This window comes from Amblyomma mixtum, chromosome 5 (genome assembly GCF_055824585.1).
Source record: "Amblyomma mixtum isolate Tamu chromosome 5, ASM5582458v1, whole genome shotgun sequence".
Taxonomy (NCBI): domain Eukaryota; kingdom Metazoa; phylum Arthropoda; class Arachnida; order Ixodida; family Ixodidae; genus Amblyomma; species Amblyomma mixtum.
Window position 1 is genome coordinate 109315299 of NC_143016.1, and position 21687 is coordinate 109336985.

The window sequence follows — 21687 nt, forward strand, 5'->3', positions numbered from 1 at the left end:
CGTTTTTGGTATACCCTTTTTTGTTTGGTTGTTGTCAACATTCATTTTTAACTGCAGCAAACCAGGGGTTCGGTCACGTCCTGTATAGCCTGCACGTGCCTATACTAGGGGTAAAGCGTCATCGTCCTTCGACTAACGCTGCTTGAAACGAACAACCGACCCAGTCTCTTGTTACCGTGTACGCCAAGATTCGTGCTAGTGTGGCGAGCCGCTGGCTTCGTCCGTTTCTACGGGGAACAAAGTAGCTTGGTTGTGGTTTATGACCACAGTCACAAACACGACAAACAACCACTTTATTATGAAGACGAGAATACGCACTTCGTGGCTGCCTTTCGGGTTTGTGAACGTCTGTTGTGTTGCATAGTGGCGCCCTTTCCGCGAGCTATCCCAAACTGGCATGCAGCTGACCGGCATGTTCAAGAACAGGTCGTGACGAAAGGGTATACGCTTTGTCAGAATGCGTTGGACGTTTATTTACTCCACAAGCTGAATACTCTTTCTTTTTTCTTTCTCTGTACATTTTCCTTCAGCGTCCCTTCATTGAAGGTGTCCCGCCCCTGACGTATATGCGTTTTTTTTCCCCTTGTGCAGGCCAACGGCTCGGCGGGTGCGGGTCCGGACGAGGGCCCTCCGGCGGTGCGCGTCTGCATGCGTGCCGACGCCGAGGGCCGGTTTGGCTTCAACGTGAAGGGGGGCGCCGACCAGAGCCTGCCCATCCTGGTCTCCCGCGTGGTGCCCCACACGCCCGCCGACACGTGCTCGCCGAGGCTGCGCGAGGGCGACCAGCTGCTGCTCATCAACGGACGAGACGTGGCCGGACTCTCGCACGAACAGGTGTGGTAGGCTCGGTCACACTTGTGTCGCATGCTGCGGAGATTTTCTGATTAGAGAGTGTTAGCGTAACGGGGACAGTAGTACCACGTAGATAACGGGGTGCCTGCTGCCCATGGACGTGCACGAAGCACTTGCCTCTGCGCGGGTGGAGCAGGCGTCCCGTGGTCTAGTGTAAGTCTACGTGAACACGTCTCGGCTAAGCTAAAACGCTCTATCATGGGTTTACGGTCAGTCAGAAGAAAAAAAAAAACATCGCAGGCTCACAGGTCGATTGATGTCGTTACGGCCTCTCCGAGTTGACGGGTTGGGGTGCAGTAATAAGGAAATAGCTTGCGTGTGATATTAATCATATTTCAGTTGTGAAAAATGGAGAATCATTGCTTGTTTTGTGCTGTTTTTTAATTGGCAGTGTTGTTGTCATCGCGCGTTTTTTTTTTTTTTAATATCTCACCGGTGCAGTTTTCATACCGTTGACGAAAATAACTACTATTTTCGTCAAATGTGTCTAAAAATAGACCAATGGGCTGTTTAAAAAAATAGCCTTATATTAACAGTACAAAAGCAGCATTTACTAGTCTTGTCAGAGGAACGAGATGATGTCTGGTGAGCCCCGGCGAAGGGTTATAGCGGCTCAGCGCCCAAAATGGCAGCCACCATCCGCGGTAGACACTACGTAGCGCTGCCCACGCACGTGGCGGCGTTCTGTCGGCGGCGGCGGCCAGGTGAATCACCTGGCCCATCGATTTGGCCGGGCGCTGCTCCGTTCCGACCCACGCTCTGTGGCGGCATCGATTCCCGCTCCGCGGCGCCTTTTCGGCAGCCCCAGGTGTAGACGAAGTGGGGGCGTGGGAGTGGTGCGCGGCGGACCAAGGGCCTTATCTTAAACGCCGCGATGCGAGGGGCTGACACATCAGACAGGAGCGCGCGCCGACAGGACTGGCCGCACTTTGTCGAAACGTAGCAGCAGCAGCAGAGACGACTGTGTTGTGATTTGGTACGGCAACGCATCTTAAGCGCACTGCGCAGGAGACGCGCTCTCTGAATAGCGTCGTGTATATTCTTGTCCTGTGCATCCGTTTATCATGCTGTGTAGTCTACCGCACGTTGCCGTTCAGACGAGCGCAGTTGCTCCCGCGGTGGCCCAGTGGTTATAGCGTTCGGCTGCTGACTCGAAAGACGCGAGTTCGATCCGAGCCGCATCGGTCGAATTTCGATGGAGGCGAAATTCTAGAGGCCCGTGTGCTGTGCGATGTCAGTGCACGTTAAAGAATCCCGGGTGGTCGAAATTTTCGCAGCCCGTCACTACGGCGTCCCCATAGCCTGAGTCGCTTTTTAAACCTCCGTAAACCATTCAGCTCACTAACGTTGACCGCGCGAACCTTGGTGAACCAGTGCAATTCTTTCGCCTTAGTTTTTCGCGCCAGCGTCGCTTTGTTGTTGTTGCCGAGGGCAATACGGGTTCCAATCTGCCAAAACAAATCAGCGCTGTATTGCTTTATTCAAGGGCACACATTGCCGCCGGGATTGCGAGCAAAAGCGTCCACTCGGGCCCCCGACGGTGCTTGCGAAAACAGTCGTGAACCGGGGAGTATTTCGCGCTGCGTTGGCGCGAGCGCCGATATTGGCGAAGAAGCAGGTGTTTCTAGCACGGCTCCCACACCTTTAGGGTGGGCGTACCCTCCTTCTCCTCCCTCGGCTGCTGCCTGCGTCTTTGCGTATCGATGCCGCCCGCGGCGTCTCCAGAGCGACGGCCGCTGAATCCCCCCCTTCCCCCCGCCCCTTTTGCTTCCTTCCTTTTTTCGCGCGAAGCCGCGTTCTTCTTCCGCGTACGGCGGCGGCGGAGCATTGCGTAACCTTCCCTTCCTTGGCGCACCGCCCCCATCCTCCCCGCGGCGTAGCGGTGGTCAGCACCGTTCTCTTATCGAGCGCCCCGCGGGTGCCTTTTTCATCGCCGCTTCTCCGGCGGGCTTCCTCCGCGTCTTCTTCGCGCGCCTGGGTCAGCGGCAGTGGCGCAGTACAGTGCCCTTGTTCGCGCTCATTAGTGGAGCGACCCCTTCCTCTCCGGCCAACCCCCGAGGAAATCGAGTGTCGTAGTCGCGCTCGGAGGGGGCAGGCCACAAGGGCGCCACCGCGCGCGTTGTCGCGAAGGGCCCGACCGGCGGCGGCACTGGCGTCGAGGAGGGAAGGAAGAGAGAGGATAGCGACACCGAGCGTCGGCTCGCGCGCGCGCGCGAACCGAGTGTGTCCCGCTGCTGGAGAGGGTGCGCGCGCTCGTCCCTGCGTGCTTCGGTCGGCGGCGTCCGTCGTCCAGCTGACCTGCGTGGGCGTCCTCGGCGAAAGACGACGCGCGCGCTGCTCGCGTGCGCGGCGCGTCGGCTCGGGCGTCCTCCGGCCGCTCCCACCTCGCTCCCGCGCCGTGGATCGGCGGCGATGCCGGAGGCGCGCGGGGCTCTCGCGACGTCATGAACTGCGCGCGTGCCAGCGTCGCCTCGGTGCTCGCGTCGTGGAGCCGTCGGGTCCCGACGCCGCCTTCTCCGGCCGCCGCCGTGGCCGGTGCGGGCGGCTGCTGCGTGCCGCGCTGGCTGTGCGTGCTGTACGTGCGCCGTCTGAGGCCCGGCCTGGCCCTCTGGCTCTCGCAGGTGGTCAAGCTCATCCGGGCGCCCAAGGACAATGGCGAGCTCGTGCTCACCGTCAAGGCGCAAGGTGAGCTACCCCTCTCTGTCTTCTCATGGTCTTCTGTTTGTTTGTTGTTGTTTTTTTCACTTGGTTCTAGAGCCCTTCTCAACAATTGTTTGTGAGCTAGTGCAGAACTGTGAGAGCACGTACCGCCCTCTCTTGCTATGAACTGCGTTTTTCTCGCAGTTGAGGACACTGTTGTTTATTACTTGAGTAGCGACTCTCACAGTAAAGGAAAGATGACAGAAGCCAACAGCCACAGAAACCAAGGGGCACAGGGGATTTTTTTTAATTAATTTATTTATTTTGTGGTGTTGATCAATTTTGAATATTACTGAATATGTTATCGCTTGAAGCTAATTGATAAGAAAAGCAGAAGAAAAAAACAACCACATGCCGCCGGTGGGATCCGAACCCACGACCTCCGAATTACGCGTCCGGTGCTCTACCTCTGAGCTACGGCGACGGCTGTCAAATCTGTTTTCGGGGGTATTTATGTTTACAAGTAACCTAACCTTGAGAGTGTTCAACAGCGCCACCCACGTTCATAAGCGGCGGACGTGGAACGTCCGCCGAAAGCAGTTCGAAACATAAGTGTGGTGGGGTGATGAAGAGTCTAAGACTACGGCTAACATGCGTGCTTATGAGGGATTATGTCGCAATCGCGCGAACTTCGCTGATCTTGATGACGGCAGACTTGTTCGTCTTCAGAGGCGGGCTTGGTCGGCCAAAAATACTTCGTTGTTCCGGTTCCGGTGAACGCGGGATGTCAGAAGGCATGCGCTTCTGCAGAGTTTATTTCGTTCCGGCAAGAATGGCTTGTTTGTAAGCAGCCTGTATGGAAAAGGCGAATAGAAAATTTCGCCACCAACTGATGCCACTTCCGCGCTAAGATAATAATCGTGAACGAGACAGAGGAGGTAGAACAATTGCATACGGTCTTTATCAGGCAGTTTTAATCGTTCTTTGCTCCGAGTTGCGCTTTTTCGTAATGTGTATGCGTTTTTTTTTTTATCTGCGTTATCTCGAGGAGAGCTATTTATCAGCTGAGCAGTGCAGTCCTAAGGCCAGCTGGAAGCCGCGCTCTTGTTGTAGCGAGCGAAATGCTCCAGCTTACGCTCTGGTATTTCGTTATAGTTTAAAAGCAGGCGCCTTAAATACGGACATCCTTTATTCTACCTCTTCTACGGGAATTTGTGTTCAGATTATGGCGCGTCTTTTCTTACTGGAGTGACATGTTTTCATTGTGAATTGGCCGTACTTGTCGAGGTGTTTTGCTTGTTCTCGATTTTCTTTTTCTTTTTTTTTTTACGGACAGCCGCTATAAGATACACTCCACTGAAACACCGCTAAGTTGAATGTCTTCGTTACTTGGATATGCAAGTGGAATGAATCCGACGACGCAGTATTCATTTTTGCGTCAAGAGCAACACACTTAATATCTGTGTTCCAGGCCGCACGCTGAAGGCGATTATTTGCTTCTTCTTTTTTGTTCTTTTAGCTTCATTCTTTTGCAGTCGATAGCATATCCCTTGTCTCTGTCTTTTCCTGGCCATAGTTAGCCGAACGGAAATGAAATAACGATAGAATAATTTAATGAATAAGCAGGCTCGTCTTGGTGTCAATCACCTCCATCGGCCGTCGTTAGCTTTGTTTGCGTACTCGCACGGTGTTGTTTGCTTCATAATGTGCTTCATGATGTTTCGTGGCTAACTTCTGAGTGCTTTTACATTGTTGAAATTAAATGTTCGAGCCCGTCATAAGCGCTGCCGCTCATTTTTCTTGTTCTAAAAGTCTATATGCTGCTGTTGTATTGAGGCCCATCTCCGGTGAACGAAGCGGAGGTTCTGCCTAGGGCAGTTGTTAGACTATTAATTAACAAGTCTCTGCTGAGCGACTGCGGCGTTCACTTGCATCCAGAAAACAGACTTGGGGAAAGCGAGAAAATTAGTGTACAGGCAAAAAAAAAATGCAAAGTGAGAACGAAGGTGTTCACCGGCGTGTGGCGGCCTTGATGATTATTTAACTCACGTTACCGCCTGGACGAATCGCTGCATCGTTAACTTTACCCTCGTTAATAGCGCTCGCCGCGGTCGTGTGTCATCGGGGCTGAACGCCTGCGTCATGTTTCTGAAGGGCTACACTCTCCTGACGAACGTCCTGGTGCATATCTGGTAGTTCACGCATCAAGGGTGCATTAACGCGTTTTGTACGCCGGATAGCGTCTTCCGTTTTTCTTTGTACACCTGAGGGCAACGATCCTTGTAGCGGCATTTGTACAGTGCACTGCAATGACTGCCCCTCAAGACGAAACAATAGAAGCAACGCTGTCGTTCTTTTCCTTCCTTTTGTCGCATGGCGTTTCATTCGTGCGAACTATAGCCGAGCTTATAGAAAAGCCTTTTTCTTAACGTAATTTGTGGAAATCCGGATACCGGCCACAGGTCACAATAATCCGTCGTTTATTCAGGTCACGTTAAGCAGGGCAGGCCTCTCTCACTGCGGTGACGGGCTGCTCTGCCGCGAGCGTCGGCTTAGAGCGACCTCACGAGCGACTATCCTTTCCTGTACGGGTTCGGAGCTTGACTGATGGCGGCTTCGCGGATAAAATGTCTCTCCCTGCCCTCTTTCCCGCTTCCCTCTCCCTTCCATGCGTCCGGCTAGCCGTGTGAGGCTTGCCACGCGCCTACGCGTGCCGGAGGGAGCGCGGTGACGACGAACGCGGAAGCGATTTCGCCGCCGCCGTTCCAAGGCCGCGCGTAGGTTGGGCTTCTCCTGGACGGCACTCTGCGCGCGGAGAAGCACGCTTTACGAGCGGCTGTTTTGGTGGCGGCCGCTTGGGCTGAGCCGGGCCACACGGTGCCCCCACGTCGCGATCTCTCTCTCTCACCTCCCCTCACTCTCTCCCGTGGGAGTGGTATCGATCTGGGCGAGATTTTGAGCTCCAGCGGAATACGCGGCTTTTCCCCTTCTCGTGTAAAAAGGGTCTTACTCCGGGCTTTGCGGCGAAAGTCGTGGGAAGTTATTAAAGTGGGGTTAGGTTTGACAGCACTTCATACGTGGAACGGAATTTATGGAAGAACGCTGCGCTCCAGTGTAACGACGCATGCGTAGCAGAACACGGAAGTCGCGCAAATTAAGGTCCTGCTCGAAAGGAAAAAAAGGAACTCGAGAACACCCGGCGGAAGACCAACCACAAGGCTGGCGGGAACATTAATTGCAGCTGCCCGCGGCGATTGTTCATTCTCCTTTGGTGGGATGCGCGCCCGCCTCTTCCCTTTTTCTCCCCATTCCGCGGTGCGAGCCGTATCCGTTGAAACTCTCCGCTCTGGTTTTTATCGCATTTGTATAAAACGTACGGCCTTGAGTCTGCATTAATCATTTCGGTGTGTGTGTCTCTTTCCCTCCTTTCCTGTCATCCCTTTTGCGTCGCTTTCCCTCTACTCGTTCGTCCCTTCTCCCAATCGTATTTCTGCCCCCCCCCCCCCCTTTCTGTTTCCTCCCTCTTTTTCCCCCTCCCCTCTCGGCCGTCTCTGCCCTTCCCCTCTCTCTCTCTCCGTGCCTCGCGGCGCGGCCCAGCAGTCCCCGCAGGCGAGCAGATCGAGGAGCCCGACTTTCAGTACATTCCGGACTCTGCAGTGGCGGGCCGGGGCAACCGCGGCGGCGGGGGCGCCTTGGCCGAGTCGATGCTGCTGTTGGCCGAGGGCCTCGAGAGCGGCGCCACCATCGCCCAGTTCGAGGTAAAAAAAAAACAAAAGGCACTCCCAGTAGGCGGGGAATCGAACTGATCTTCGGTTTTACCGCCTCCTATTTTTCTTGAAAGGCTGGGACATCTGTGAGAGGCTTTGAAGCTGCGAGTGAAATAGTGTGTTGCTGTGAAATCATGTCCATTTTTGTGGATTAGGTGAAATGGGGCAGTGGCCAGCATTATTAGTGATTCAGAAATAGCTGCTGTGTACGCAATGTTGTTCTTCCTGGTTTTTTCCCTTTATTTTTCTGTTTGTCACTCCCCTGTCGCCAAGAGGGTGCATAAATTGGAAGGTGTAGTGTGTACGCAATTCCTATTTTGTGCAAACGACACTGTGTGACTTGTAATTTTTGTCGGGGTAGGTGTGAGTATAGTGGGAATAGTGGAGTCTATTTAGCTTTCTTCTGATCACTGCTGCTCTCTCTGGTCATCTTTCATTCTGCAGAGCAGTGCCTTGTATACCTATGGACATTCAGAAAAACGGTACACAACCGCAGAGCTTGGAATAAAGTTTCAGGATGTTCAAGTGGTCTCATTTATACCTTTAACGCTGTAGCCAGGAAACTGTTTGCAGTCACTTAGTCTTGAAGGGCAGTATTTTCTCATTTGGAGTTTGTCTCAATTGTGCACATTAGTAGCAGCACTGCATTCTTTCAAAACTATTACTCCAGCAGGATGCAAGTTAGTGTAAACGAATGGATTGCACCACTGAATTATGTTGCATGTGTAATTACACAGTTAATTTAGGCTGCCTTGGTTGTGAACTGCTTTAGTCAGCTCCAACATCCGAGGTTTGGGGTACCAGAGTCAGCAAAGCCAGCTGGTCCATCAGCTTTTCCGTGACTAACCGGGCCTGCCATGTTAAGTGAGGGGTATGGATGGTTCTGGAGCGAAATGATCACGGGGAGGGGGAAAAGGGGAATGTTCCAGATTAAGACATGGTTCTAAAGGACATCAAATCTCTTTCTGCCATGTTTTCTGCGCTGGTGAATAGTTCTTTTTATGTAGCGTTTCTTTATCTCGTAGCACCTACTAAATTTGCAGGGTTAAATGTTTTATTATGTTGTGCTCTCAGCGGCCTGCTACTTACGTTAACAATGCGTTTTTTTAGCTGTTACGCTGACAGCATTTGGTGGCGAGTCTGCTGACCATGTTTTCAGCCGTTTAGGGTGGTTGGTTGTGAACTTGGCTGAATCTTCAGCGAGAGCATAGCACAGGGTTATCACAGGGTTAACCATTACTGCCAACATTGCAAGTTTTAGCTTTACAAAATAAACTTTTATAAATATCTGGTAACCCAGTGATTTAAAATGAAATGATGTTCTCAGAATATTTTTGCATTGTTTTTTTTTTGTTTTTTAGGAAAGGAAATGGTGCAGTAATTGTCTCACAATTTGGTGTACACCTGAACCGCACAGTAAGGGAAGGGAGAAAGGTGGGAAAAAAAGAGAGAAAGAGGTGCCTTAGTGGAGTGCTCCAGAATGATTTCCTCTTTAACTTGCGTGCCTTTGTGTTTTGGGGCCACATTGCACTGGAACACTTTGTAGCAGCAAAAGGCACACGTGCTTCAGTGCGGGCTCTAAATGCTACCTTCAGATTCTGCTCTCAGCGGGCGAATCTAGCATCCCACTCGCTTTTGTCACCTGTAGTACATGACAGAGTTCACTGTTGTATTGAACAGCTTTACCTTGTACCTCTGTTTAAAAGTGGCCATGCCAATTTTCTTCATTTGCCAAGCTTAGGTTTGACTTACTTTTTTTTTTTCTTCGCTTTTTCTCCTTTGCAGCAACTGTACCGAAAAAAGGCAGACTTTACAATGAAATGTGCCAGGCTGCCTGCCAACCTGTCCAAAAATCGATACAGAGATATCTCCCCATGTGAGTATCGCAGTAGTGTCTATACTCTTTCTCTTCCTTCTCATTTTTCATTTTTTTGTTAGCGGTGTCAGTTTGCCATCTTGCTTTTCCACTGCCTTGCTACTGCTGCTTTGCAGTAATGAACACTAATCAGCGGTTTTGTTTGTGTTTTCCAGATGATGCCACAAGAGTCATCCTTCAGGAAGGCACATCAGGGGACTATATAAATGCTAGTTATGTAAATGTAAGTGTTGGGAGATATTTCGATCTCGAGGCTAGATTTAGTTGTATTAGTAGTTGTCCAGACTTGTTTAGTTTAACATGAGGCACCTTATACTATCTCCAGAGCGGACCAGAACTTAAGAAATGTATCAGTCTTGAGTCTTCATAAGCATGGTTGGCTAACCTGAAGGACCAAGACATTTTCACCTCTTTGAAGCCATATGCACTTGAAAGAAGCCACTGTTCATCTCTGTGATTTTCACTGTACAACACTGTTAGGTGTTATTGCCTCTTGCATAAAAAGCAATATCTATAGATTTCTTCTATAGATACGATGCATGCTCGATTGTTTATTGCACATGATTAAAAAAAAAGGAAATGGTTCTGTCTCTGACATAAAAGCAATAATTATGGGTGGGGCATAGGGAGCATCTAGTTTTCCTGTTGGGCTATAAACACTATTTTATGAAATGTTGGAGAACAGCTTTTATTAAAAAAAAAAAGAAAGCAATGTGTACAGTTTATACAACCATTGTATGCCAAACTCGGCATTTCTTGATTTTTTGACCAATGCGTGCTCTCTGCATGCAGATGAACATCCCCACGTCGGGCATTGTAAATAGGTACATAGCCACACAAGGCCCCTTGCCGAACACCACTGTAGATTTCTGGGAGGTGAGTAAAGATGGTCTTTGTCAGCAGTTGTCAACTTACTGTGTTCTGAAAGTTCTCCGTGCTTCAGTTAAGCTGCTAAAATGCAGCTTGCTAGATAGTGGTCTTTCGCAGTGATGGTTGTTAATGGTACATATGCCTGGGTCTGCTACATAGGGGAAGATGTTTGCCCAGAAAAAAGAGTGTGAAGGGAGTTGGAGGGTGGAGAGGGGCTGGAAGGGGGAAGAGGTGAGAGAGAGAAGCACTGTATTGTTGAGGCACAGCACGGAGTGCAAGGGATCATTACTAAAATGAAACTTGTACGATTTCTGTTGCCTTTGATATATATTTGACACTTATGGGTGGACTCTCATTTTGTGGACACAAGCTAGCCAGTGCAGTTCTCCACAGATCACCAAGGATAAGTAGTTCATTAAATGTGTCATTTCATTGCTGTTTAGCTGTATATGCCCACAGATGCTTAAAAGCATATCTTGCATATGAAATAGCGACAGGTTTTCCCTAAGACAAACTCGAGGGCATGTGCGGAGTCTGATCACATTTATTTTTAGCACACAGAAAAGGTAATTTCGTTCCACAATTAATGTATATTTGCAGTCTCATTCATGCTGTTCCTAGCTGACTCGGGCATATTTGCTGTTTCAAAAGTGCGTTACCATTACGAGGGCATCCGTGTTTGGAGGCAGCAGTAATTATTGTGCATGTGACCCTGCTTAGCTGGTGTAGAGGAGAGACCTTTGCCACAAGGGCAGCCAGCAAGTTTGGCCTGCAGTGTTGATTGAGTTTGTCCGGTGCCGTTGCCCACCCGCAGATGGTTTGGGAGCAGCAGTGCACTCTGGTGGTGATGCTGACCACCCTGGTGGAGCGGGGCCGCATCAAATGTCACAAGTACTGGCCAGACCTGTACGAGACAGACACCTACGGCTACCTGCAGGTTGGTGACAGGGATTAGAATAGAATACTTTATTTTGGCCGAATGGGCAGAGAAACTCGACATTTTTATTTAGTGAGGTTTTCCGCAGTTCCAACTCATGCAGAAAATACCCAGGTGGTGCCTGGCATGGCATTGTGACCTTCATATGTACAGCCCAGTAAAGAACAGCATTGTGTAGGAAGTTTTTGTTAACTCTTAAAGATAATCATTATGGTTTAAGGCGTTGAGCAAACCGCATTAAAGAAGATTTAATGAAAAATTGTGTTCCAGAGGTGTTTTGTAAACCATGGTTATAGGAATAACATTGTAAAGATGCAAAAACAGCATGATAAACACAACAGCGCATGAAAAGATGTAAATAAAGCAGGAACCTACGGCAGACTGTCAACAGACAACTGCTTTTGAGCATTGGACTTATGCAGGCACTCACTTCAGAGATCTAATTTTTTTTTTAATTGGGTTTTCCTTTATGGACCTCCAGGCTCTCTTGGCCTTGTTCCACATATTTCCCTTGATTGCTTGCCATTACTCATGAATTATGATGCGTTGTTGAAAATAAATTGCCTCCACTTCTTGGTGTTGTGTTACGAGAGTTGTGTCTCTGGAAGGAAGACTGAAAGCATGCTGTGAAGTTATGCGTGATCAGGCGCCAGTTGCACGTCTTGCCATGTTAAACTGAGCTCGTCCTGTAGCCTCCAGGTCACGAGCATTACGAGAGGAAAGAAATAGGTTCAGAAGTGAGGAAAGTGTTTTCCAGAAAAGAGAGTTTCCGGGCTGATTTAACAGGGTATTTGCTTACTCTTTTTTTTTTTTAAATTTGCAGAAAATTTCAGGATGCTTTCATTAAACTGAATAACACTTTAGCAAGAAATAGTTTTATGATAAAACCTGTGGAGTGCAAATATTGCTAACTTAGCATGTTTACTGAAGTGAAAATATAGCTAGGAGGAGTCACTTTTGTAAATATAGGAGTAGTGAAGGAGGACACACAGCTTTCGACACCAAATACTACTGAGTTGCCCCAGAACAAACTAACTGTCTTACCACAAAAGTGTGTTTCTTTGTCACATGCATTTTCTCTGTGCTTAAGTAATTCTTATTCGTGTCCAATGCAATTCTTTCGTGCAGGTGTCATGCGTACGGCAGAAAGAAACACCATCCTTTGCTTTTCGTGAATTCACCCTCATAAACACACAGGTGAGATTGTTATTCTTCGACGCTTGCTTGAATATTTAAGATACATGGGCATTGAAGCCTGCCTTTTCAAGTCTTTTCTCTGTTGATGAAATTTGTTTTCTCTTTCGTCTTCATAAAGGGGAAATATAGCTTCTCTATTTATTTAGTTTTTGTTACGCTAGCATTCAGATGTAAAGCAGTCGCTGTGATGGGGAGGAGCTTTCATAGCGGAGTGCTAGAATGTAACTTGGCATTTGTTTGTGTTCAGAGAGATTATAATGAAAGAGGGGTTACATTTTGCTTTCAAAACTAATTTCCAGTGGATACTGCTATCACTTAAAACGTACTAGGTCATGGTGCCTTATCTGGGCGTAAAAAATTTTAGTGTTTGTTGACTGGTGAAAGATGCCTTTTGTTGTTTTCAATGTAAGTGTTGACCTTCAAGTGTGAACTGCTCAGAAGTAGCACTTGTGAACGAACAAATGAATGAAACTGAAGCAAATTTTGCAGATGCCTGCAATACGTAATTAACTTTGCCCCTGTAGTGGTAAAACTACAGTAAGAAAGATTTTAATTGGCGAGTATTGAACCAACAGTGTTTGCAGTCGCAACAGGCCAAGGTGAAGCAGTTGAGCCACATATAGTAACAAAGCTATTGGAACCCTTTTTTTAAATGCCAAACTTTAACACCGTACGTAACAGTGCTAAATTTCAGTCAAAGGCTCAAACTGGGTAATGCTTGTACCCACCAAACAAATCTATGTATTCTTGACATTACCAGAATTCAAGCCTACTACTTTCCACATGTGTTTTTCACACGTGCAGTAGATACTCTGCCTTTGGTCTACTGTGGCAGTTTGGCGGCCTGGTCTGAGAGGCAAAGTGGCACTTCTTAAAGCGTTTTTGCATTGAGAAAGCTGAACACCGTATGGGTGATTCATCATCACCATCAGCCTGGCTACGCCCACTGCAGGGCAAAGGCCTCTCCCATGTCTCTCCAATTAACCCTGTCCTTCACCAGTTTCGGCCACCGTATCCCTGCAAATTTCTTAATCTCATCTGCCCACCTAACTTTCTGCCGCCCTGTGCTACGCTTGCTTTCTCTTGGAATCCACTCCGTTACCCTTAAGGACCAGCGGCTATCTTGCATTCGCATTACATGCCCTGCCCAAGCCCACTTCTTCCTCTTGACTTCGACTAGGATGTCATTAACCCGCGTTTGTCTCCTCACCCTCTCCGCCCGCTTCCTATCTCTTAACGTCACACCTGTAATTTTTCTTTCCATAGCTCGCTGCGTTGTCCCTAACTTAATCTGAACCCTCTTTGTTAGCCTGCACGTTTCTGCCCCATTAAGCTATCCGCTGCAAAAACATTTCTTGCACAATGCGAAACAGCAGACATGTTAGCCCTTTCTCTGTTTGTTCAAATAGGCTGGCAGTTTTCCTCATCCGAGATTCCTGCAATTCGCGCACAGGCTGTTGTGGCAGAACTGCTTACTGAACAGTGTCGGCTGTTTTCTCCCCCTCGTGGTGGCTGTGCAGAACCGGGAGGAGCGGCACATCACGCACATGCAGTACCTGGCCTGGCCCGACCATGGCGTGCCCGAGGACTCCTCCGAGTTCCTGGGCTTTGTGCAGCGCGTCCGCCGAAGCAGAGACGGCATGGTGGAGCCCACAGTGGTGCACTGCAGTGCGGGCATTGGCCGCACGGGCGTCCTCATCCTCATGGAGACTGCCATGTGCCTCATCGAGGCCAACGAGCCCGTCTACCCCCTGGACCTCACGCGCGACATGCGTGACCAGCGCGCCATGCTCATCCAGACCTCTGTGAGTGGACTACTCGCCAGGGGTGTCTCTCGAAGGTTGTCTCAGTGCGGTAGTTGCAGTAGGGGATATTCAAAATTCCGCAAGTGAGCTTTCCCGCATAACAATGTTGCCCCAAACAAGATAGCTGACCATGCGTTTCCAGCTGAAACAAAGCAAGAAAGACTGGTTTTTTGTTTGATTCTTCCAAAATACGTTTCTTACATTCTATTCACACCTTTAGTGCCTGTCCTGTAGCCCACATAGTTCCTTTATAGCGAAGTCGGCCATCTTGTTTGTGGCAACATAGTTATGTGGGAAAGTGCACTTGCGGAATTTTGAATATCCCCTAACAGTGCTAATTGGTGTGTAGACAGGATGGGACTTGCTTGTCCTTGTCTTTTGCGGTGTTCGTGCGAATATGTGAATAATGCCATGTTTAATAGGATGCCTGCAATCGTCATCAAAGCAAAGTTTTTGCTTTATTGGTATTTAATGCATGACGCAACTAATTGGAAAAAAACTAAATAAGCTCAGAACTCAGAGCAGCGCCTACATGCAAGCTTTCCGTCTCTTTGTTCTTGCAGAGTCAGTACAAGTTTGTGTGCGAGGCCATCCTTAAAGTGTACAATGGTAAGCCGACTTTCCTCTGCTCATGGTGTTTTCCAGTTTCTCCTCAAAGCTTAACCAATGGTGAGAACTGCTTGAGTGCTCACACAGATTTACTTTTTTTTTGTTGACAGAGGGTGTTGTCAAGCCTTTGCCTGAGTATCAGAGGTAAGGGACTTTTGGTCTTAGGTATGATATTGCTACCTCTTATTAGCATGCGTGCAAGGTTCGCTTGCTCCTGCATAGTTTACTTGTGAACTGCCAGTGTCAAATGAAATGTGAACAAGACAGAGTCAACAGGAACAATGGAACGAGAAGACATTAAATGAGGGAGACTGAATACTAGCACACTTGATAGGCAGTTGTAAGAAAGGCCACTATGTGGAAGTGTTAATGAACCTGTTCTGTATTTCCTTTCCGGCAGCTATTATATTTTTTTTAGTATTCCATTATGTTTGTGTTACATTCAATGCTGCCAGTACATCTTTTGGCAAATACTTATAAGTAAGATAGTGAAAGGTATGACAACGTTGCTGTACACACTGGAACCACTTAGAAGCCTTTTTAAGATGTACAGCCTTTGTCAAAAGTTTGGAGCCCAGGGGGTTTTCTTTCGAGCCACACACTGTCGTTCTTAATGGATCTCTAGCGCTCCAAATTTCCTGGACATGAGAAGATTTCTGGTTCTGCCTCTTGCAATAGGTAGGACTTTCATGAATGCTCCTGGAGACCCAGTATAAAGCTTAGAAGTGAACCCCCTGGGCTCTAAACTTTTGACAAAGACTGCACAGTCTTTACTTTTGCACGAACACCTTTTACATTTTCGTAAAGGGGCCGCAAAGCATTCTTTTGTCCAAGTTTCAAAATCTGCCGAGTATGCAGGAGCACTGTTCAAGGATCGAGGCAAGGATTTTACTAGGGTGATTCGTCTTCAGGAACGTTTTGTCAGTAACACAAAAATTCTTTAGTTGAGGGGTCGACCTATGCGATGTATTGACGCATATGCGAGTAAACAAGGCAGTTTGATGTGCATTATGCTGGCGTGACCCACTGTGCTGAGGCAACAAGTGAAAGCATGCACCCAAACAAGCACAGATGCAGCGTATGGCACACTTCCCTGGTGTAGCTTCATGCCTCCCCAAGAGAGGATTAGAAAGTATAATAATAAAATAACTTGGTGGGCAAGGCGAACAGTCTTGGATAGGCACAGATGAGAAAATCTTGGTGAAAATGCCCGATTGAAATGGCTGAAACAGCTGTAACAGTATCTTATTCCTCATAGTGTAACGAAATTTTTGAAAGGGGAAAAAGTCTGCAGCCTTATACTGCCTGAAATGTTTGATTGAAACCGTTCTCTCAAAAGTATTTTTATGAAAAGCTCAGGCTGTGGAATGCTAGCAAATCCAATGGAATTTGAAATAACTCGTAAAATGAGATTCCATAAAAGATTCTCGCACAAGATTCTTGAGAGTAGGAAAGTTGGTGTCCCATTATAAAGATAGTCTTAACAGAAAGGCAGCAACTACAAAGCTGCTTACTATAAAACAGTTCTGGCTGTGCAAATGTTGTTGTGGGAGTGGTAAGATCCAAAAAAAAGTAATTTTTTTTGTTGAAAACTAAGAAATAAATGAGCACACTTTCGCTTAGAGTAAGAAATATTGCACTGGTTTAGCCAGGTACAAGCAGTGATAATGGGTGGATAGGGTACAAACGAACATCCCTCACATTTCCACCTCTTGCTCGGCAGCACATGGTAGGGAATTTGAAAGGACAAACTGACAAGGTGGCTGTGTCTGTAGCGGTGCGTCTGTGTTTGCCTTTGAAGAGAAAGCGTTTTATGCTTCAGACCTAATTCCCAGTGACATGGACGAACAGAATTATTTGTAGACATCCTTGCCTTTGCTGGCAGTGGGTAGCAGAGCAAGACCCTAACGCTGTGCTTCTTTTGTTTCTTCTTCTTCTCATTATAACAGATGCTTAACCACCACCGTCTGATGAAAAGTGGAGTCACCATGCGGTCCCATTTAATTAGCCCGTGCCGGACGACGTGCGGCCTCATTCAACTCTGAAGCTTAACTGCACTGGTCTTCACTTCGCCACATCTGCGATCTTCCTGCGCGCTCATTTCGCAAGACAGGGTGCCCTCCATTTCTAATGCACTGTACAAGTATGAAGCTTGTGGACTGTGCGACGCTCGCAAAAGCAAAACGACCGGCACTAGGAAGAACGGCGACAACAAGAATGAAATCGGTAGAAAGAGCGCCCCCGGCACGTTGTTGTGAGAACTGCGGTCCCTGGCTCGCTGCAGGAGGTGTCAAAAAAGGCAACACAACAAGCACCAGGAGGTACGAGCTGTGCACACGCAGTGACACCGTGCGCGCAGTTTGTGCAGAATGCTTCGCCTTTTTTTTTTTTTCCCCGACGGTGAGAGTGCAGGCGCTTTTTCTGCTCCCAGTGAATCCCCGTGTACGTGGGCACACACACACACACACCCTGTTGAAAAGACTTTGCATTACTGCTGTCTGTATTTTTATAGTGCCCTTTTTAGGATATTTTTTTGTGCATAACGACGGTGTGGACTTTTGTCGTTGTAGATAAATGGTTGAACACCCCCCCACGCTCTCCCCTCCCCCGTCCCTTCATTCCTCCTGGTATCTTCTGTGTGCCAGCTTGTTGTGATAGAAGGCTAGCTTGTTCTCGTATGTCTTCTTTTCCTCGTCAGAAGTGCCACATTCTCCTTACTTCTTTTTGCTAGCCTCGATCAGGCGAGATGGTAGCTGTTAATATTCCAGAAGGACACGAGAGTGTGGCAGCAGAGAAGTGGTTCAGGCAGCGCAGTGTGTGACATTAATGAGCAAAAAAAAGGAACTGCTAATTTGGACCAGAGTCGAGGTTGATTCACAGAATGATAAAATTTTGCTCTTGTGGTACCCCACTAGTTCTGCAGAAGAAAATAGCTTTCAGTGTGTAGGTGTCTGTGCCGAATGTAATAAAATGCAAAATCGCATGTCCACCTGCTTACGCAAACCACCTTTGAGGTTGCCTACTAATGTCGAGGTGCAACATTATACACTGAGCATCTGCCTCATTTTTAAGGAAGAAGGCAGCACTCTTACTTTGTTGTAATGAAAGAAGCAATGTATCAATGAGCATACCGGTGTAATACTACATTGCTGTTTCACAGAAAACTCCTGATGCTAATGAGATCAACCGTGAGCCGAACGATGGTTAAGATGCCACTCTCTTTGTTGGATCAGCCGTGAAAATGTACAGCCTCTTTAGCAGCAGTCAAAAAGATGGAAAGTTCAAACTTCGGAGCCTGCTCTCACTCAAAGGTACAACTTAAATTTCAGGCTCGGTTTTTCTGTGGAGCTACGAATAATCGGAAAGCCCAACTCTCAATCTGCAAAGCCTTTTATGTGATCTCCAACAAACCAGACACTGGCCCAAAGATCGCCTCATTCCTAGTCTTTAGGCATGTTTGACACTGCTCTGCTCATCGGTGCTCTTGCACCAGAGGAGGAGAGGGAACTTGGTAGAGTTATGTGCAATGTGGTATATGGCAACGAGTTACGACTCTGGATGCCATGGTGACAAGAGCTGAGCTTTCTAGATGCCTTGCAGGCATGATGGGCCAGTTTCGAGAATTTTGTGTAGTTATGTTTATTTTTACAGGACAAACCTGTTCAGCACTGGCTGTACAGGCTCCACTGGTTGCAGTCTTGTCTAGTGCAAGCAGCAGCCGCTTTTCACTTTTAATCGATCGATCAATCGGCAAAGTTGCCGGTGTTTTTTCACTTCCATTTCCCTGCATGGAGAACACTTGTAGAGAGGGAAAAGTAGTATACGCAGAATGCTGAGCTAACGAATTAAACAGCTTTGCACGTGAAATGGGCTGATCTCGCAACGCTAATTTGCAAGCATTCACTTAGCACCTTGTGTGCTGTGCTTTTATAGCACCTGTGGTCTAAACGTGCAAGCTGCATTCGAAGCACTTTGAATGGTGTGTTTAACATTAATTCATGCTCCTGTTGATGCCACTAAAAAACTGATATGGGACACATTGCGTTTGTCACTGTTTCACAATGCACGCCTCCAAGGGCGTCCGCAGAACTTTTTCCAGGGGGGTGCACCCGATGGCCGGTTATGGGGGAGGCGGCAGCTATGTAGTTGTTTTCTACTAGTGCATAAATAATATCCGTAATTCCAAGGGGGGGCAACCGCCCCCCCTTGCCCCCCCTTCCGGACGCCCATGCACGCCTCAACACCTTAATAGCTGTAACTTTCTTTTATTACAGTTTTTGTGCAGTTTAATGCAAAAACTCTGGGTGGTGTCGACAGAGCTGCAAAATGCTGTCTGATGTGTCACAACTGTTCAGTTCATTCATTCATTAGGTGTACCATACTTTTGTGATCTGTACTTGAGTTCCAACCTATGTGTCAATCCTTGCTTGCACAAACTGATATGTTCACCGGGGCTGAAGGTACTGAAGGTATGACTTAGTAAAGTATGGTTCGATAGCGATGATGTCATGATAATCAAGGCAGTCTATTTTGCACAAGTGTCCCTAGTGTTGTCATCTTCATGTCATTTTCCCCATCCGCACGACCTTCCTGGCCACGTAGTGGCCACCAAATACAGCAAAGTCACGTGGCCATGGTTTCTACGAGGAATGCGAAAGGCATCAAGCCAACCCTTTGCTTCCTGTTGCACTCTTGGAGCAAGTGCCGCAATGTCTGCTTAGGCATTGCCCAGGTTCGAAATGGGCAAAAGGGACAGCTGTCTAGTTATAAGCTGTAGGGTGAGCTGCTTGTAAATGGTGCACCGGTTTCTGTAGCCACATATCTGTACCACTGCCATTGAATCGTTTTGTACTTGGTGTATGAGCACCCAGGGCGATAGCAAGAAAAAAAAATTTTTCAGCACACTTGAGTGTTGACAGTGCTGAGCCAACAAAACTTCACTGAACTTGTGTACAGAGCAGGTTTAAGCCACTGTTGTTTAGTGTTAATATACACACATACTACCTGTCCAAACTAGTAGTGCGTCCTGTACATACTAATGTGCTTTGTGTGAGTGTTCTTGTGCGTATGTGCATACGACCAGTTCTTACTGCAGAATGTGATGTATATGACTTCAATTTCGAGTGTTTTTTTTTTTTTTTAACCACTTTGAAGCCTGCTTTTAAAATGTGGCCATCTTGAACAGACGTCCACTCCTCACACTAAATGCCACACCGTTTGAAGGGATGCAAAGGAGGAGAAAGAAATTAAAGAAGTTACACAAACGTTGCGTCTCATTTCATGTGCATTCTTGGAAGGAACTGTCTGTTACAGAAATTATCAGACCAACAGACTACCCATGACTGGAGCACGTAAAAAAAGCCTTTTGGTGAAACAACTGCTCTGATTTGCTTTTGAAAGTCGAGAGCAACAGCAGAATTGCTCATTGCCATTTTTAATCTCAAAACCATTAAGCACATTGCCAAATAACTGTGCCCACTCCAGTTGCAGGCACCACAGACTTTTGTAACAGGGAGAGACTGAACAACAAAAGTGTTCACAGAGCTTTCCAAGTCCATTGCCAAAGCATTAATTCAGTGGCTTATAGAAACCTGCCATGCTCAGTGTTGCTCATCAGAAAACCTAGCTGCATGCAAGTTGTGAATTCTGTCAAGTTTTCGCATTCGCTAACAAACCAAGACTGGAAACAGGCAGTGGATGGCTTCGGATTAATTTCGACCACCTGGGATCGTTTAATACTGGTGCCACGGCCGGGATTCAATCCCGAGTCCTTGAGCACAGCAGCTGAGCATAGCCACTAAGCCACAGTAGTGGGTAATAGTACAGGTCCGTGCGTATTGTATGCACACCTGTATATTTATGCCTGAATGTACACAACTTTTCTCATGCATTCCGTAACGAAAATGAACTCGTGTGAGCACACCAGCTTCCAAATCCATTGCTAAATGTCCAGCCACAAGCAGAGGTTAACTTGGCTGCGCACACAGTTTGCAAACTTTAGGATGTTGCAGGTCTTGAGCAGAGCCGAAGTATGAGCCCCTTGACAACTGCAAGCTGTTGGGTGAATGTCACCATTAACTTGAAGGCAGGTGGGACTACTAGTAGGACTAGTCAGTGGGCCAACAGACTGGTGAACCAGATAAGACTTCAGCTCTGTCTAGCCAGCCTTCTGTCTAATATTTCATCGCTATTTATCTGCTTTGTATGGTACATTTCCACAGTGGTCGATGGACACTTGAAAAACTCATTTCATTGCCGCTCTTTCCCTCCCCCCCCCCCCCCCCTTTTGTTCCCCTCCCTACGTGTAGGGCAGTCTACTGGGCATAGCCTAGTTAACCTCCCTGCCTTTCCATCCTTTTCTTTCACTCTCTCTCTCTCTCTCATACTGCTGTCTTAAAACTGTCTGCACCTTTTAGGCTAGTGATTGCTGATATATATTTTCAAGGCCAGGACTTATTGCACCTACAAACCTCATCCTCTGAAAAAAAGCAGTGCCTTTTTTTTTTTTGAGGGCATTCCCTAATCATGATTCATGAGTGCGCAGTTTATTACTTTCCATAAGCTTGAAGGAGTTGCGTCATATTGAACAGTATTGCAATGGTCGGAAACTCTGCTGCTACTTTGTCAACAGTACCAAGTGCACAACTACTGCATCCAGCCACTGCATGCAGTGAAGAACATTACTGAGATAGTAGCATTCAAGCCATTTTTTTTTTTTTCTTTGTGTGACACACTGCCTGTCTTTCAGTTTCCTTTCTATTATGATTTGGAATGTGGAGAACCATTCAAAAAGTGTTTAAATGGAATGTTAGAAATAAATGGTTTGGTTTTTGCGGAAAGGAAATGGCGCAGTAACTGTCTCACACCTCAGTAGACACCCGAACCCACCAGGTATAAAGGGGAGAGTGAAAGATGTTTGGTTTGGTTTATGGGGTTTAACGTCCCAAAGCGACTGAGGCTATGAGAGACGCCGTAGTGGAGGGCTCCGGAAATTTCGACCACCTGGGGTTCTTTAACGTGCACTGACATCGCACAGTACCCGGGCCTCTAGAATTTCTCCTCCAAAGAAATTCAACCGCCGCGGCCGGGATCGAACCCGCGTCTTTCGGGTCAGAGAGTGAAAGATGTAAGGAA

At 47.6% G+C, this 21687-nt stretch overlaps 1 protein-coding gene across 7 annotated transcripts in view; it reads left to right on the forward strand.

Annotated features, from left to right (window-relative positions):
• Positions 1-18588, forward strand: part of Ptpmeg (protein tyrosine phosphatase Meg) — a 293236-nt gene extending 274648 nt beyond the window's left edge. For all 7 annotated transcript variants that reach the window (XM_089545844.1, XM_089545850.1, XM_089545847.1 and 4 more), the window contains 12 exons: positions 592-834; positions 3474-3537; positions 7093-7250; positions 9045-9135; positions 9291-9358; positions 9928-10011; positions 10820-10942; positions 12071-12139; positions 13660-13944; positions 14508-14553; positions 14664-14697; positions 16503-18588. In XM_089545844.1, the coding sequence (XP_089401970.1) occupies positions 592-834; positions 3474-3537; positions 7093-7250; positions 9045-9135; positions 9291-9358; positions 9928-10011; positions 10820-10942; positions 12071-12139; positions 13660-13944; positions 14508-14553; positions 14664-14697; positions 16503-16524 (1287 nt within the window). In that variant the 3' untranslated portion in view covers positions 16525-18588. The remainder of the gene's footprint in view (positions 1-591; positions 835-3473; positions 3538-7092; positions 7251-9044; positions 9136-9290; positions 9359-9927; positions 10012-10819; positions 10943-12070; positions 12140-13659; positions 13945-14507; positions 14554-14663; positions 14698-16502) is intronic.
• The last annotated feature ends 3099 nt before the right edge of the window (positions 18589-21687 follow it).